Source organism: Somniosus microcephalus, chromosome 5 (assembly GCF_052327205.1).
Source record: "Somniosus microcephalus isolate GS21.2 chromosome 5, FLI_Smic_1.0, whole genome shotgun sequence".
NCBI classification, from domain to species: Eukaryota; Metazoa; Chordata; class Chondrichthyes; order Squaliformes; family Somniosidae; genus Somniosus; species Somniosus microcephalus.
This window is the reverse complement of record NC_140991.1, coordinates 71359123-71374591: the sequence shown is the minus strand read 5'-3', so window position 1 is coordinate 71374591 and position 15469 is coordinate 71359123. Positions and strand designations below refer to the sequence as shown.

Here is a 15469-nt window from a genome sequence, read left to right as displayed (position 1 = left end):
AGTTTCATACTCGCAGCGTCCGTAGCGCCTTTGACGGCTGCGGAATTGTCCAGGAAGAATTCCATACACATAAACCAGTGTCCGAAGCGTGCCGATGCGTCCGAAGCATGCTGGTCCAAATCCAAACGTTCGGGTTTCAAGAGTTGATCCATTGTGTTGAAAATTAAGTCAATAAAATTGATGTGCCTCAATAAATCCGAGACTCGATGTTAGCGAAACAAAACAAGGCTTTTATTGACTTAGAAGGTAACACACAGGAGAGAGGTATCTTCCATCCAGAGGTCTGCCGTACTGGATGTGCTGCAGGCTGGGCCAGCTTACATAGGGGCCAGGTATGGGCGGAGCCCTACACATAGTACAATACAATGGTGAGGAAATGGAACAGAGGTAAGGGAAATGAAACTGAAACCAACCACAGTCACAGGCAGTGATGAATGGAATATTTCATCACACCTAATTTCTGCTGCAGCGGGTGCGTTTCCAATGCACCTCGCCACCCATGTGCCCAAAGCTCGCCCAGAATTAAAATTAGGGCCTTTATTTCTCAGGAGTCCTTCCTCTTGTCCAGCATCTTCTCTAGCTCCCAGGGCTTTAGTCGTTCATCTGCTTTTCCCCCCCCCCACATTCTCCAGACATCTGATGCTTGCGAGACTGCCTTCTCAGCCATTTGAGTTCATGTTTTAGAGCCCATTAATTATATTTTAAAATCCTTCTGAGCAAGTGCTAGAAACCAATTTCTTAACAATTTCTTGAACATCTGTACATTTTCCATTTGTTACCAGTTTTCAGGTGCCCGGCATTTCTAACACCAATTCTTTATAAGTGCCATTGCAGTCTTTCCTTACATTTTAAATTTACATCAGTAAAACTCCGGAGTGAGGTTGAAATAATTCAACATTGCATCATTCTACATGGGAAAACTGTCCCACTTTGCTCTAGCCTGCTAATAATTCAAAAGCCCTTTGTGATCTCCTTTCTTAAAATTTAGCATTAGGCTGTATTTATCAGATTTATTGGTTTCCACTCCACCCTCTGCCATTTAAAAATAGTCAGAATAATATCTGTTATGGATTCACAGACAGCTAGGCTCCAGTTTCCACTGTGAAGCGTGTTACATCTTAACTTGAACTGTTTCAAAATTGCTAAAGATACAGAAAAATGTCCTATTTGACACAGGTTAAAAATTTTGAAGGTAAAATATATGAAAGTTAACTATGAAGTAAAGATTTGATATATTAAGTTTTTTGATCATAGTCTATTTTCTTTGCTATATGATTGCTACCTGCGGCTCTCTGCATTGACTATGAGGGGAACCAGCCAGTGCTCAGGAATTTCAATGTACCCATGCCGCTACAGATTAGCCTACTTCCAAGTAACAGTTTGTCTCATTTAGTGGCACTCTCATCCCTGAGGTCAGTGAGAAGAGTATTAGAGAGTTGAGTCTGGAGGTGACAAAGCATAGCTAAGGGCTTTAGTAGCAGTGGAAGTGAGATAATGGCAGAGGCATGCAATTTAGTGGAGGTGGAAATAAACGTTCTTGTTGATGGATAGGATATGGGCTTAAAACTCAGCTCATGGTCAAATACAGCACCAAGGCTACCCACTATCATAGAGTCATAGGCCTAGAAATTGACTATAGCCCCGTTTGGGGCGCCAGCCTCACCAGGGCGCTAAAAATAGCGCCCCGGAAGCAGTCGCGGCCGCCCGCCGGAAATTCAGTTGGAGCGCCCCAAAGGGAAGCGCGGCGCTACTGGAGGCGCCCCGCATCCCTCTTGGGGGCGCTGCAACTGAATATCGCTGCGCAACGTGCTGCAGCGCCACACGCTGCGGCACGTCGCGCTGCAGTACTGCAGGCCTTCCTCCCCTTCTTAAAGGGGAGGGGCCTTGTTCTGCGCGATCTGGGGCCCAGCTGGGCCCCCGAGGATCGCGAGTGCCGGCAAAAGAGCCCGGCACCGAGGAGAAGTGCCGGGCTCTTGGAACGCAGTCGGGGGGGGGGGTGCTCAGGAGGCCGGGGACGGCAGCGCGGAGAGGTGCTGGCAGGCGGCCAGCAACAAAAACGGCCGCCCCGCACCTCCTTTAATTTGCGCCTCCACCGCCGCAGGTAGGCCCCCCTGAACCGGTCGCACATAGCGTCCGGCGTTAAATCAGGGGGCGCATCTAAATATCGCGGCCGGGGCATCAGCGGGGCGCTGCGCACACCGATGACATCATCGGTAGCGGCGCAGCGCTAACGGCTAGCACCACCACTAGTGTCCCGCTAAATTTAGCGGGAGGTGTGGCCAGTGGCTTGCGACCCACTTAGCGCCCTCTTAAGGCGCTAACGGGTGGCGCAGCCCACTGAATTTCTCGACCATAGAGTTATACAGCACAGAAAGGGGCCCTTCGGCCCCTCGTGTCCGCGCTAGCCATCAAGCCCTGTCTATTCTAATCCCATTTTCCAGCACTTGGTCCGTAGCCTTGTATGCTATGGCGTTTCAAGTGCTCATCTAAATGCTTCTTGAATGTTGTGAGGGTTCCTGCCTCTACCACCCTTTCAGGCAGTGAGTTCCAGATTCCAACCACCCTCTGGGTGAAAAAGTTTTTCCTCAAAGCCCCTCTAAACCTCCTGCCCCTTACCTTGAAACTATGGCCCCTGGTTATTGACCCCTCTACTAAGGGAAAAAGTTCCTTTCTATCTACCCTATCTATGCCCCTCATAATTTTGTACGCCTCAATCAGGTCCCCTATCAGTTTCAGCCTGAGCATATAGCCAAAGAGGGGATTGTAGTCAGGGGAAAGAGTACAGAGGTTTTGAAGGAAGCTGAATAAGTTGCTGCAATCTTTCCAATTTGTAATTGAAGAAAGTTCTACCTCATCCACAATCTGAGCCCCGATTTTAACGTGGGACATGAATGGGGTGGGCGGGGTGCGGGAATGAAGAGAAACCCCCTCGAAGAGTTCATTTTGAGGCCTGGGCCATTTAACTCTCTGGCCTCATTTGCATGTCAGGTTGCTGACTCCCACCCGAAGCCAGCGGCAATGACGCACCACCGGCTTCAGGCGGAAGACGAAATTCGCAGGTGGGTCAGGCCGCTGCCAGGGGTTCAGGAAACAGTCCTCGGCAAGGTAATTGATGAAGGGGGTGGAGTTGGGATCGGTAAGGTTCGTGTTTGGGATGGCGGGGGGGAGGAAAGAGAAGCCCGGGGCAAGGGAGGCTGAAGGTATTCTTGTGGGGCAAGGAGGAGCACCTATAAAAAGTTTTTTTTTTAAATAACTTACATGGGCCTCCTTTAGCCAGGATGCAACCTGCCAGCAGCTTTCATTGATTGGTTCAAGACTGTGTGGCCTGTAGTCAGCCTGCAGTTAAAATGGCGCATGTGTCCCAATGACATCATCGGGATGCGACCACCACTTAAATTAGGCCTCTACTCATCTGGGTGGGCAAGCTTCCCCTGGCTGAATTCAGGCAAGTTAAGATGTGGGGGCGGAAGTGTCTTGGAAACACAGCGCAAACTCCCTTCCACCCCCACCATCTTAATCCTTCTGCGCAGGGCCCAGTTATCCCAGGGGCGCATGCGGTTCGCTTAGACAGCTTAGACCTGTCAAAAGTATGAATGGAGATCACTCCAAAAACACATCAACGTTAAATAAATAAAAATTTTAATCAAGTTTTTAAAATTAGTTGAAATTACATTGGCCCAGAAATTTGGGTTGGAGGCTTCCCGCGGGCGCAACCCCCGACCTGCACTTACATATTGCGCCTGCCGTTGTGCTGTTGGCCCGCGTGGGATTCCGATCCTGGGCCTCCTCCAGCTGCCGGTGTGCAGGGCACGCGTATCCCAGGGGCGCAAATAGTTCGCAGCGTCCCCTGGGATCACGTGGGCCATGGGGAGCCAATCAGAGCAGGGAATCTCCATTCATAGATTTGACAGGAAGACCTGTCAAATCTATGAATAGAGATCGGCCCCAAAACCGAAGTAAAACTTCAAATAATTTTTTTTTTTTAAATCACATTTTTTTAAATAACTATAAATGACAAATTAACTATTTTAAACAAAAATTTAAATTTTTGAAAAAATTAATTAAAGTTTTTAACAGGGCTAAAAATAAATTTGCCTTTCTTTAAAGTATTTAAAAATTATAAACCTGTGGAAAAAATGTTTCAATTTTACTTAATTCATCCTCTTACCTTGTGCATGCTTTTTTCACGCGCAGCTGCAAGGGACTTACCCACACGGAGAAACCTGTAAAAAAAAATGGGAAGTTCCAGGTCTACGCGCTGCCTCTCCAGCGCACGCGTTTGACCTGTGAACCTCTTCCTTCAAAGGAACAGAAGTTCTGGTTTCCAGAACCGAATATATTTTAAACAAAAATTTAATTTTTTGAAAACAAAATTAGCTTTTTATGGGGCTAAAAGCATTTTAAAATTATAAATGAGAGAAAAAAAATTATATATTTTTACTATTTTAAACTCTTATGCTGGTAAAAGCAGGCCTTACGCCTTACCAGGCGTAAGATTTTTAAGGGATTTCAGCGGGCGGAGGTTCTGCAGAAAGCAGAACACTCCACCCGCAGAGGCCCTTCTCCAGGGCAGGCGTGCAATCTGTCAAGAGGATTCTTAACAGATTGGAAGTACCGTTTGATGTGCCATCAATAACTCAAAGACAAGGAATTAAAGGATTCAACTGAAGGCTTTTAATCACTAAGAACATTGCATGTCTTTCCACATTGGATTCGTCTGGCAGAAATGACTCATACAGCTCTTGAGACCTTTATATGACAAAAGACAGGGGCGGAGCCAATACACACAATAGGAAAAAGGGGGCAGTACACACAATACAATGCAGGTAAAACACAGCGGCTGATGAAGGCATATATTTCATCACATTCACCCCTTCTACAGATTTAGTCTGTCCGGGGGTGTGATAGTCCTTCCTGAACGTCGCAACAGTACCTCGGGTTCCGACCGGGAGTCCGTGGTGCCCTCCTGGGCATGCCCCTGTGCTGGGGGTGTTGCAGGTACTTCTGGGGGTGGTGAGGATACCTCTGGGGATGGTAGAGGTTCTTCTGGGGGTGGTGAGGATGGGTCGTCGTCGCTTCCTGCTGAGGCGAGGTCCTTTATGGACACGGCGTCCTCACGCCCGTCGGCGTGCTTGACGTACGCGTACTGTGGGTTTGCGTGGAGTAGGTGTACTGCCTCCACGAGGGGATCCGTTTTGTGGCCCCTCACATGCATCCATAATAGGACTGTCCCTGGGGTGGAGAGCCACGAAGGTAGGGACACTCCTGAGGTTGATTTGCGGGGAAAAACAAACATCTTCTCGTGAGGAGTGGCGTTAGTAGCAGTACACAGTAGCGACCTTATCGAGTGGAGTACGTCTGGGAGGACCTCTTGCCAGCGGGAGGTAGGGAGGCCTTTAGACCTTAGTGCTAACGTGACCGCCTTCCACACCGTCGCGTTTTCCCTCTCCACTTGCCCATTACCCCGGGGGTTATAACTAGTGGTCCGACTCGTGGCTATCCCCTTCGACAGCAGGTATTGGCGCAGTTCGTCGCTCATGAACGACGCCCCCCTGTCAGTGTGGATGTAGTTAGGCATGCCGAACGTGCAAAACAGGCTGCCGAGGCACTTGATGACCGTGGCACTGGTCATGTCTGGGCAGGGGTAGGCGAATGGGAAGCGGGAGTACTCGTCCACAATGTTGAGAAAGTACACATTGCGGTCGGTGGAGGGGAGTGGTCCCTTGAAATCTAAGCTCAGGCGCTCGAATGGCCGTGTAGCTTTGATCAGGTGGGCTCGGTCGGGCCTGAAAAAACAGGGCTTGCATTCCGCACAGGTGCGGCAGTCCCTGGTCATAGACCGGACCTCCTCGATGGAATAGGGCAGGTTACGGGATTTTATAAAGTGGAATAGCCGGGTGACCCCCGGGTGGCAGAGGCCATTGTGGAGGCCCTGTAGCCTGTCTCCCTGGATGCTGGCACACATCCCTCGTGATAGGGCGTCGGGGGATTCGTTGAGGGCCCCCGGCCTATAATGTCGTACTCAAACGTGGAGAGTTCGATCCGCCACCTGAGAATTTTGTCGTTCTTGATCTTCCCCCTCTGTTTGTTGTTAAACATGAAGACTACCGACCGCTGGTCGGTAAGCAGGGTGAAGCGTTTGCCGGCTAGGTAGTGCCTCCAGTGCCGCACTGCCTCCACTATGGCCTGGGCCTCCTTCTCTACCGAGGAGTGCCTGATCTCGGGCCCTTGGAGGGTTCTTGAGAAAAAGGCTACGGGCCGCCCATCCTGGTTGAGGGTGGCTGCTAAAGCGAAGTCGGACGCATCGCTTTCGACCTGGAAAGGGATGTTTTCGTCCACTGCCTGCAGCGCGGCCTTCTCAATGTCGTGTTTAATGCTGTTGACGGCGGCGTGGGCCTCGGCCGTGAGCGGGAAGGACGTTGATTTCAGGAGGGGATGGGCCTTGTCGGAATAATTGGGGACCCATTGGGCGTAATAGGAGAAAAACCCCAGGCACCTTTTCAGGGCCTTGGGAGTGTTTGGTAGGGGTAGCTCCCGTAGGGGGCGCAATCGGGCGGGGTCCGGACCGATTTCCCCGTTTTCCACCACGCAGCCCAGGATACAGAGGCGCGTGGTGCTAAAGACACACTTATCCTCGTTGTAGGTGAGATTGAGTCTGAGGGCAGTTTTCAGAAATCTCGCGAGGTTCGAGTCGTGGTCTTGCTGGTCGTGGCCGCAGATGGTGACGTTGTCTAGGTATGGATAGGTGGCTGTTAACTGGTTCTCATCGACCATGCGGTCCATCTCCCGCTGGAAGACCGAGACCCCATTCGTTACCCCAAAGGGGACTCTGAGGAAGTGGTAGAGGCGTCCGTTCGCCTTGAAGGCGGTGTATGGACGGTCCTCCGGCCTAATGGGGAACTGGTGGTATGCCGATTTTAGGTCGATGGTGGAAAACACCCGGTATTGCGCGATTTGGTTAACCATATCCGCTATGCGGGGCAGAGGGTAGGCGTCTAGCTGGGTGTATAGATTAACCGTCTGGCTATAATCTATCACCATCCGCTTCTTTTCGCTACCCTTAACTACTACTACCTGGGCGCGCCACGGGCTGGTACTGCATTCAATGATACCCTCCCGCTTGAGTCTTTCTACTTCCGACGCAATGAACCGTCTGTCCTCCCAGCTGTACCGCCTACTCTTGGTCGCTATGGGTCAACAGTTGGGTGCGAGGTTGGCGAACAGAGAGGGCGGCTTGACCTTCAGGGTAGCCAGACCGCACACTGTGAGGGGCGGCTGGGACCCACCGTAGGTGAGCGTGATACTTTGGTGGTGGCACTGGAAGTCCAGACCCAAGATCACGCTCACACAGAGATCTGGCATTATCAATAGTTTAAAATCTCTGTAATCAGTGCCTTTTACCGACAACATAACCGCGCAGAAACCTGTAATTTTTGAGGTATGGGTCTTATCAGCCATGGCGATTTTGCCCTGTGTAGGGACTATCGTTAGTGAAAGTCGTTTTACCAGGCTAGGATGAATAAAGCTTTCGGTGCTCCCGCAGTCAATCAAGCACTTAACCTTGTTCCCGTTTACCTCTATGTCCATCATCGATCTAGACAACGGATGCGGCCTTGATTGATCCACCGTGATCGAGGCCACCAGTAGGTCCTGGAGGTCCGTGTAGTCGGGACAAGATGGTGGACAAGATGGCGTCCAAGATGGCCGCCCCCACGGCGCGCACGCAGCGGTGGCGGAGTTGGAGGCGGGGTTCCCTCTGCAGACTTTGCTGAAATGTCCTTTCTTCCCGCATTTAAAACGGGTAGTGCCCTTCGCTGGGCACAGATGCCTGGAGTGTTTGTCCTGGCCGCAGAAGTAGCATTTCGGGCCCCGATGCATCGCGGCAGTAGTGGGGCTCCTGGGTGGAGGCTGGGGCTCCGATGGTGCTGGGCTGGCCTGAGACCTGGGAGGTGAAGATGGCTTCCAAGATGGCGGCCCCCACGAGGCGGAGTGGGCCGCGTGGCCTGAGGAACAGGATTCAGAGTTCCTCTGGGCCATATCCAGCAATCGCGCTATGCCCATAGCCTGTTTTAAGTCCAGTCCCTCCTTTTCAAACAGTTTCTGCCGAATGTAATTTGAACTGAGGCCCGCAATAAAGGAGTCTCGGATCAGCTCCTCCGTGTACACGATGGCAGACACGGCCTTACAGTTACAGTCTCTGCCCAGTACTTTTAGGCTTAGCATGAAGTCCTCTAGTGACTCACCATGCCGCTGCGTGCGAGTAGTCAGAAGATGCCTGGCGTACACCTCGTTTATTGGCCGCACGTAGTGGGCCTTCAGAATGGTGCAGGCATCCCCGTAGCTGGTGGCATCTCGGATGAGAGGGGAGACCCGATGACTCACCCAGTTTCGCAGGATTCCCAGTTTCACGTCTCCGGTGGCGGTCGCGGCTGCGATGTCGGTGGCTGAGCTTTCGATGAAAAATTCGAAGCATTGGAACCAGTGTCCGAACTGTGTGGCTGCGTCTGAGGCATGGGGGTCCAGATCCAAGCGCTCTGGTTTCAGAAGTCGATCCAGCTTGGTGTTTTAGTGATTAAAATTGATGTGCCATCAATGACTCAAAGACAAGGAATTAAAGGATTCAACTGAAGGCTTTTAATCACTAAGAACATTGCATGTCTTTCCACATCGGATTCGTCTGGCAGAAATGACTCATACAGCTCTTGAGACCTTTATATGACAAAAGACAGGGGCGGAGCCAATACACACAATAGGAAAAAGGGGGCGGTACACACAATACAATGCAGGTAAAACACAGGGGCTGATGAAGGCATATATTTCATCAGACCGTTTTCAGCGCATGCGCTTCGCATGCCTAAAACCGACACTTGCGAGGTCCCTACAGGTGTGTACACAGCTCGTACACACCCATAGGGATCGGAAAATACGGGCCATTGTTTTAAGGACATTAGAAAGCATGGAACGTTAGAAAAAAAAGGAAATTCTTCTCATGAATCCCACATTGAAACTGCGTAAGTTGTTTTGTGAATATGCAAGATATATTCAGGTACATTTCAACATGTACCCTAGCAAATTGGAAGAACTTGGAAAAATTAGTGATTAAATTGTTTCAAGCCTTTTTTCCCTTAATCTGTCTGTGTTCAGTCTGTGTCAGTATACATGCTTCTCCTCCTGCCCTGGATAGTAACATCCAGAGTACCCCAAGGTTCTATCCTTGGCCTATTCCTTTTCCTTGTTCATGTTACCCCTTGGTCCTATAGAAACATAGAAACTTAGAAGATAGGAGCAGGAGTAGGCCATTCGGACCCTCGAGCCTGCTCTGCCATTCAATGAGATCATGGCTGATCATCCAAATTCAGTAACCTGTCCCTGCTTTCTCCCTATATCCCTTGATCCCTTTAGCCTCAAGAAATATATCCAACTCCTTCTTGAATATATTTAATGAATTGGCCTCAACTGCCCTGTGTGGCAGAGAATTCCACAGGTTCACCACTCTCTGGGTGAAGAAATTCCTCCTCATCTCAGTCCTAAATGGCTTACCCCTTATCCTTAGACTGTGACCCCTGATTCTGGACTCCCCCGCCATCGGGAACATCCTTCCTGCATCTAATCTGTCTAGTCCTATTAGAATTTTATAAGTTTCAATGAGATCACCTCTCATTCTTCTAAACTCTAGCGAATATAAGCATAATTGACCCAATCTCTCCTTATACGTCATTCCTGCCATCCCAGGTATCAGGCTGGTAAATCTTCGCTGCACTCTCTCCATGGCAAGAACATCCTTTCTCAGATAAGGCGACCAAAACTGCACACAATACTCAAGGTGTGGTCTCACCAAGGCCCTGTACAACTGCAGCAAGTCATCCTTGCTCCTGTACTCGAATCCTCTCGCTATGAAGGCCAACATACCATTTGTCTTCTTAACCGCCTGCTGCACCTGCATGCTTACCTTCAGCGACTGGTGCACAAGGACACCCAGGTCTCATTACACTTCCCCCTTTCCTAATCTAGTGCCGTTCAGATAATAATCTGTCTTCCTGTTTTTGCCACCAAAGTGGATAACCTCGCATTTATCCACATTATACTGCATTTGCCATGCATCTGCCCAATCACCCAACCTGTCCAAATCATACTGGAGTTTCTCTGCATCCTCCTCACGGCACACACGCCCACCCAGCTTTGTGTCATCTGCAAACTTGGAGATATTACATCTAGTTCCCTCGTCTAGATCATTTATATATATTGTGAATAGCTGGGGTCCTAGCACCGATCCCCGCGGTACCCCACAAGTCACTGCCTGGACCTCAGAAAAAGACCCATTTATTCCAACACTTTGCTTCCTGTCTGCCAACCAGTTCTCTATCCAAGACAGTACCATACCCCCAATCCGATGTGCTTTAACTTTATACGCTAATCTCTTATGCGGGACATTATCAAAAGCCTTCTGAAAGTCCAAATACACCACATCCACTGGTTCTCCCTTATCTATTCTACAAGTTACATCCTCAAAAAATTCCAGTAGATTAGTCAAGCATGATTTATCTTTTGTAAATCCATGTTGACTTTGTCCAATCCTGTCACTGTTTTCCAAGTGCTCTGCTATAACATCTTTTATAATGGACTCTAGCATTTTCCCCACTACCGATGTCAGGCTTAATTCCCCGTTTTCTCTCTACCACCCTTTTTAAATAGTGGGGTTACATTAGCTATCCTCCAATCCATGGGAACTGTTCCAGAGTCTATAGAATTTTGGAAGATGACCAGCAATGCATCTACTATTTCTAGGGCCACTTCCTTAAGTACCCTAGGATGTAGATTATCAGGCCCTGGGGATTTATCGGCCTTCAATCCCGTCAATTTCCCTAACACTATTTCCCTACAAATACTGATTTCATTCAATTCCTCCCTCTCATTAGACCCTATGTTCCCCGACATCTCTGGGAGGTTATTTGTGTCCTCCTTTGTGAAGACAGAACCAAAGTATGTATTTAATTGGTCTGCCATTTCTTTGTTCCCCATTATAAATTCCCCTGATTCTGACTGCAAGGGACCTACGCTTGACTTCACCAATCATTTTCTCTTCACATATCTATAGAAGCTTTTATAGTCAGTTTTTATGTTCCCTGAAAGCTTACTCTCATAATCTATTTTCCCCCTCTTAATTAATCCCTTTGTCCTCCTTTGCTGAATCCTAAACTGTTCCCAATCCTCAGGTTTGCTGCTTTTTCTGGCCAAATTATATGTCCTCTCCTTGGATCTTATGCTATCCCTAATTTCCCTTGTTAGCCACAGTTGAGTCACCTTTTTTGTTTTATTTTTATGCCAAACGGGGATGAACAAATTCTGTAGTTCATCCATGCGATCTTTAAATGTTTGCCATTGCCTATCCACCATCAACCCTTTAAGTAACATTCCCCAATCCATCCTAGCCAACTCGTGCCTCATACCATCGTAGTTTCCTTTATTTAAATTCAGGACCCTAGTCTCTGAGTCAACTACTTCACTCTCCATTTTAATGAAGAATTCCATCATATTATGATCGCTCCTCCCCAAGGGGCCTCGCACAACAACATTGCTAATTAATCCTTTCTCATTACATAATACCCAGTCTAAGATGGCCTGATCTCTAGTTGGTTCCTCGATATATTGGTCCAGGAAACCATCCCGTATACACTCTAGGAATTCCTCCTCCACAGTATTGTTACTAATTTGGTTAGCCCAATCTTTATGTAGATTAAAGTCACCCACGATAACTGCTGTGCCCTTATTGCACGCGTCTCTAATTTCCCGTTTTATGCCATCTGCAACCTCAGCATTACTGTTTGGGGGTCTGTATACAACTCCCACTAATGTTTTCTGCCCCTCGGTATTTCTCAGCTCTGCCCATACAGATTCCACATCCTCAGAGCTAATATCCTTCCTTACTATTGTGTTAACCTCCTCTTTAACCAGCAATGCTACCCCACCTCCTTTTCCTTTTTTCCTGTCCTTCCTGAATATTGAATACCCCTGGATGTTGAATTCCCAGTCTTGGTCACCCTGGAGCCATGTCTCCGTAATCCCAATCATATCATAATCGGCAATTGTTTTTTTTACCCTGTTTAATTTTCAATACTAGGTTTGTTGCTGAAAAGATGGGTGGACCTATAGATAAGGATAAGTTTTATGAATTCAACTGGGAACTTCACATTGCTGAACTGAAATTTGAATTAAAATCCAACATCATCCCTATTGGGAAAATTCAGAAAGGAATCTACTACCACAGAGCCCTTCTATTCAAGGTAGAAATTATGTTGCCTTTTCTAGTAAACAATTAAATTGCTCTTTCATATAGTTTCCAAAGTAAAGTAATTTAAAGTATCTGTAATAACTTGCTTGATAAACCCATTTTTTTTCTTCAGGCTTTAGCAGATAGAATAGGGATCAGTTGTAGTCTTGTTCGTGGAGAGTACAACCGAGCCTGGAATAAAGTCATGTTGATTGACCACTCTCCTCAAGATACTACTGGGCTTCTCATTCCACCAAAGGCATACATAGTAGATCTCGTGCACCAAGTCGGCAACTTGATGAGGATTGACAGTCCAGATGCAGCACACTATAAAAGTTGTACTGGTTGTTCCCATACACATTGTAAATGTTGCAAACAATTGTCTTGGTACCTAGATCACCTTGAGAAAAACACATAAGTTGCTAAATTCTCTGCATTCAACAACCTTGAAAAACATAAACACATAACAAAATGTTGCTGCAAAATCATAAATGCCATATTAAAATGGACCATCAAGTCACTATTCAAATATATCTTCTATGTTATTTCTTTATCACTTGGTGTAATTGCCTTGTTTCTGAATAAGAATATTTGACTATAGTTGACATGCTTGTATGTTACTTGATTTTCATAAAGACAAACTCAATGCCTCTTCTGCCTGTTAGCATTCCCACAAATTGAGTATGTGTGTTATTTTACTTTATAAATTGTATACCAAATAATAAAGTAATATTGTAATCATAGAACCATTTCTTATTGAAAAAACATTATTAATGTCCATTCTCCTATTACTGAATGTTTTAAAAACATGAGTCAAACAGTTGTAGTTTATATTATCTTTTCTTGTGCTACAGTTCAGAACTGAATTCATAGCCTACATCTTAAAGATGCAGGGAGAATCATCTAGCTGTAGGTAAATTCACCACTAAGTTTTAGCCAAATAGAAAATTGCATTATGGACATTTTGAGTCATTATCCTTTGCTAAACTGATCAGAAATCTATTTCTGCAGTCACAAAATCCACCAATTTAGCAATTTGTTGGTGAATGGATCCTGTCTACTGTGGACTCAACCCAGTTGTCCACTATGAGTACAGAGTTTCTGTACATATGGAATTTAGATTTAATGATGCAACATCTAAAAATCATGTCTTCTGTAACACAGAAAAAAGTCACCAGGAATTCCCTTGATTAGCCACTGTAACTTTAGTGAAAGCTCCATTTATGCGGTGTATCTAGGGTTTCTGCGATTTTCCGCCGAAGTTACGTTGGTCAGTTGGGAGAACCTCTGAGGAAATTCTTATGCTGTCTCAGCTTGCTGCATGCAAGATCAGACTGCTGCCATCGTGGCTGGGTTTACAAGTATGGAAAGGGGCTTGCACGGTCTCACAGCAGTCCAGCAATCTGTGCTCCAATTGATGGCTACGAATGCTGAGGCGCCATCCTGGGGGAGTGGCAGTGGCTCCGTGGAGCAAGAACCTGCTGTCCTCTCTCAGGATGACAGCATTCCTACTCCCACCACTGGTACTCCGCCAGTGCCTTTGCTGCTGCCTGACGTCCAGCCAGTCCAGAGTGCTGCCGCCCATGCTGAGGTGGGGCAGTCTACTACTGGGCCTTCTCAGCCCAGAGCTCCTCAACGTTGTCTTGCAAGGCCATCTGCACTCTCGCCCACAGAAAGTCAGCAGCCTTCCACCAGCCATGCTACAGCCACTGGGGTAGCACTTTGTAGGGGCAAAAGAGTAGGCAAAGGAACACGAAATACTAAGGGAATGCACAAGGGTGATTAGTTGATGTGTAGTATTGGAATTGTAAAAATAGTGGATCAGGAAGGGACAGAGAGAGTAACAAAGATAATAAGGCATCAGTGACTAAGGTGACATCAGGGAAAAAGAGAAATAAGTCAAAGCTAAAGGCACTATATCTGAATGCGCAAAGCATTGTGGGTGTACCTACAGCATATGGACTGCAGCGGTTCAAGAAGGTGGCTCACCACCATCTTCTCAAGGGCAATTAGGGATGGGCACTAAATGCAGGCCTAGCCAGCGACGCTCACATCCCAATGAATAAAAAAAAAAATTCACAACAAAATAGATGAATTAATAGCGCAGATAGAGATGAACAGGATTGATCCAATAGCCATAACCGAGATGTGGTTGTAAAGTGACCAAGGTTGGGAACTAAATATTCCAGAATACATAACTTTTAGAAGGGATAGGCAAAATGGAAACGGTGGAGGGGTAGCCCTGATAATACATGATGGGATAAAGATAGTAGAGAGAAAGGATCTTAGCTCTGAAAATCAAGATGTAGAATCAGTTTGGGTGGAGCTAAGAAACAGCAAGAGACAGAAAACATTGGTGGGAGTTGTTTATAGGTCTACAAACAATAGTTATGTAGGGCAGAGTATAAATCAGGAAATTAGAGGCACATGTAACAAGAGTAATACAGTAATCATGGACTTTAATCTACATATAGACTGGGCAAACCAAATTTGCAGTAATAGTGTGGAGGACCAATTCATGGAATGTATGCAAGATAGTTTTCTAGATCAGTATGTTGAGGAACCAACTAGGGAACAGGCCATCTTGGATCTAGTATTGTGCAATGAGAAAGGGTTAATTAATAACCTTGTAGTAAAGGGGCCTTTACATAGAAACATAGAAGATAGGAGCAGGAGTAGGCCATTCGGCCCCTCGAGCCTGTTCCGCCATTTAATGAGATCATGGCTGATCATCCAAATTCAGTACCTTGTCCCTGCTTTCTCCCCATATCCCTTGATCCCTTTAACCTTAAGAAATATATCTAACTCCTTCTTGAATTTAATAAGTTGGCCTCAACTGCCTTCTGTGGTAGAGAATTCCACAGGTTCAACACTTTAGGGAAGAGTGACCATAATATGATAGAATTTTATATTGAGTTGGAAAGTGACTTAGTTAAATCTGAAAATAAGGTCTTAAATCTAAACAAAGCAAACTACGTAGGTATGAGGGGTGAGTTGGCTAAGGTAGATTGGAAAACTACATTAAAAGGTATGACAGTGGACGAGCAATGGCTAGCATTTAAAGAATTAATACATAATTTACAACAAATATACATTCCTTTAAGACACAAAAACCCAACAGGTAAAGTAATCCAACCATGGCTAACAAGAGAAGTTAAAGATAGTATTAGATCAAAGGAAAAGGCTTATAATGCTGCCAAA

General features: G+C 46.7%; 1 protein-coding gene across 4 annotated transcripts in view; it reads left to right on the top strand.

The window, feature by feature from the left end:
• Positions 1–13014, top strand: part of armc3 (armadillo repeat containing 3) — a 303201-nt gene extending 290187 nt beyond the window's left edge. For all 4 annotated transcript variants that reach the window (XM_085987770.1, XM_085987769.1, XM_085987767.1 and 1 more), the window contains 2 exons: positions 12119–12281; positions 12402–13014. In XM_085987770.1, the coding sequence (XP_085843896.1) occupies positions 12119–12281; positions 12402–12686 (448 nt within the window). In that variant the 3' untranslated portion in view covers positions 12687–13014. The remainder of the gene's footprint in view (positions 1–12118; positions 12282–12401) is intronic.
• The last annotated feature ends 2455 nt before the right edge of the window (positions 13015–15469 follow it).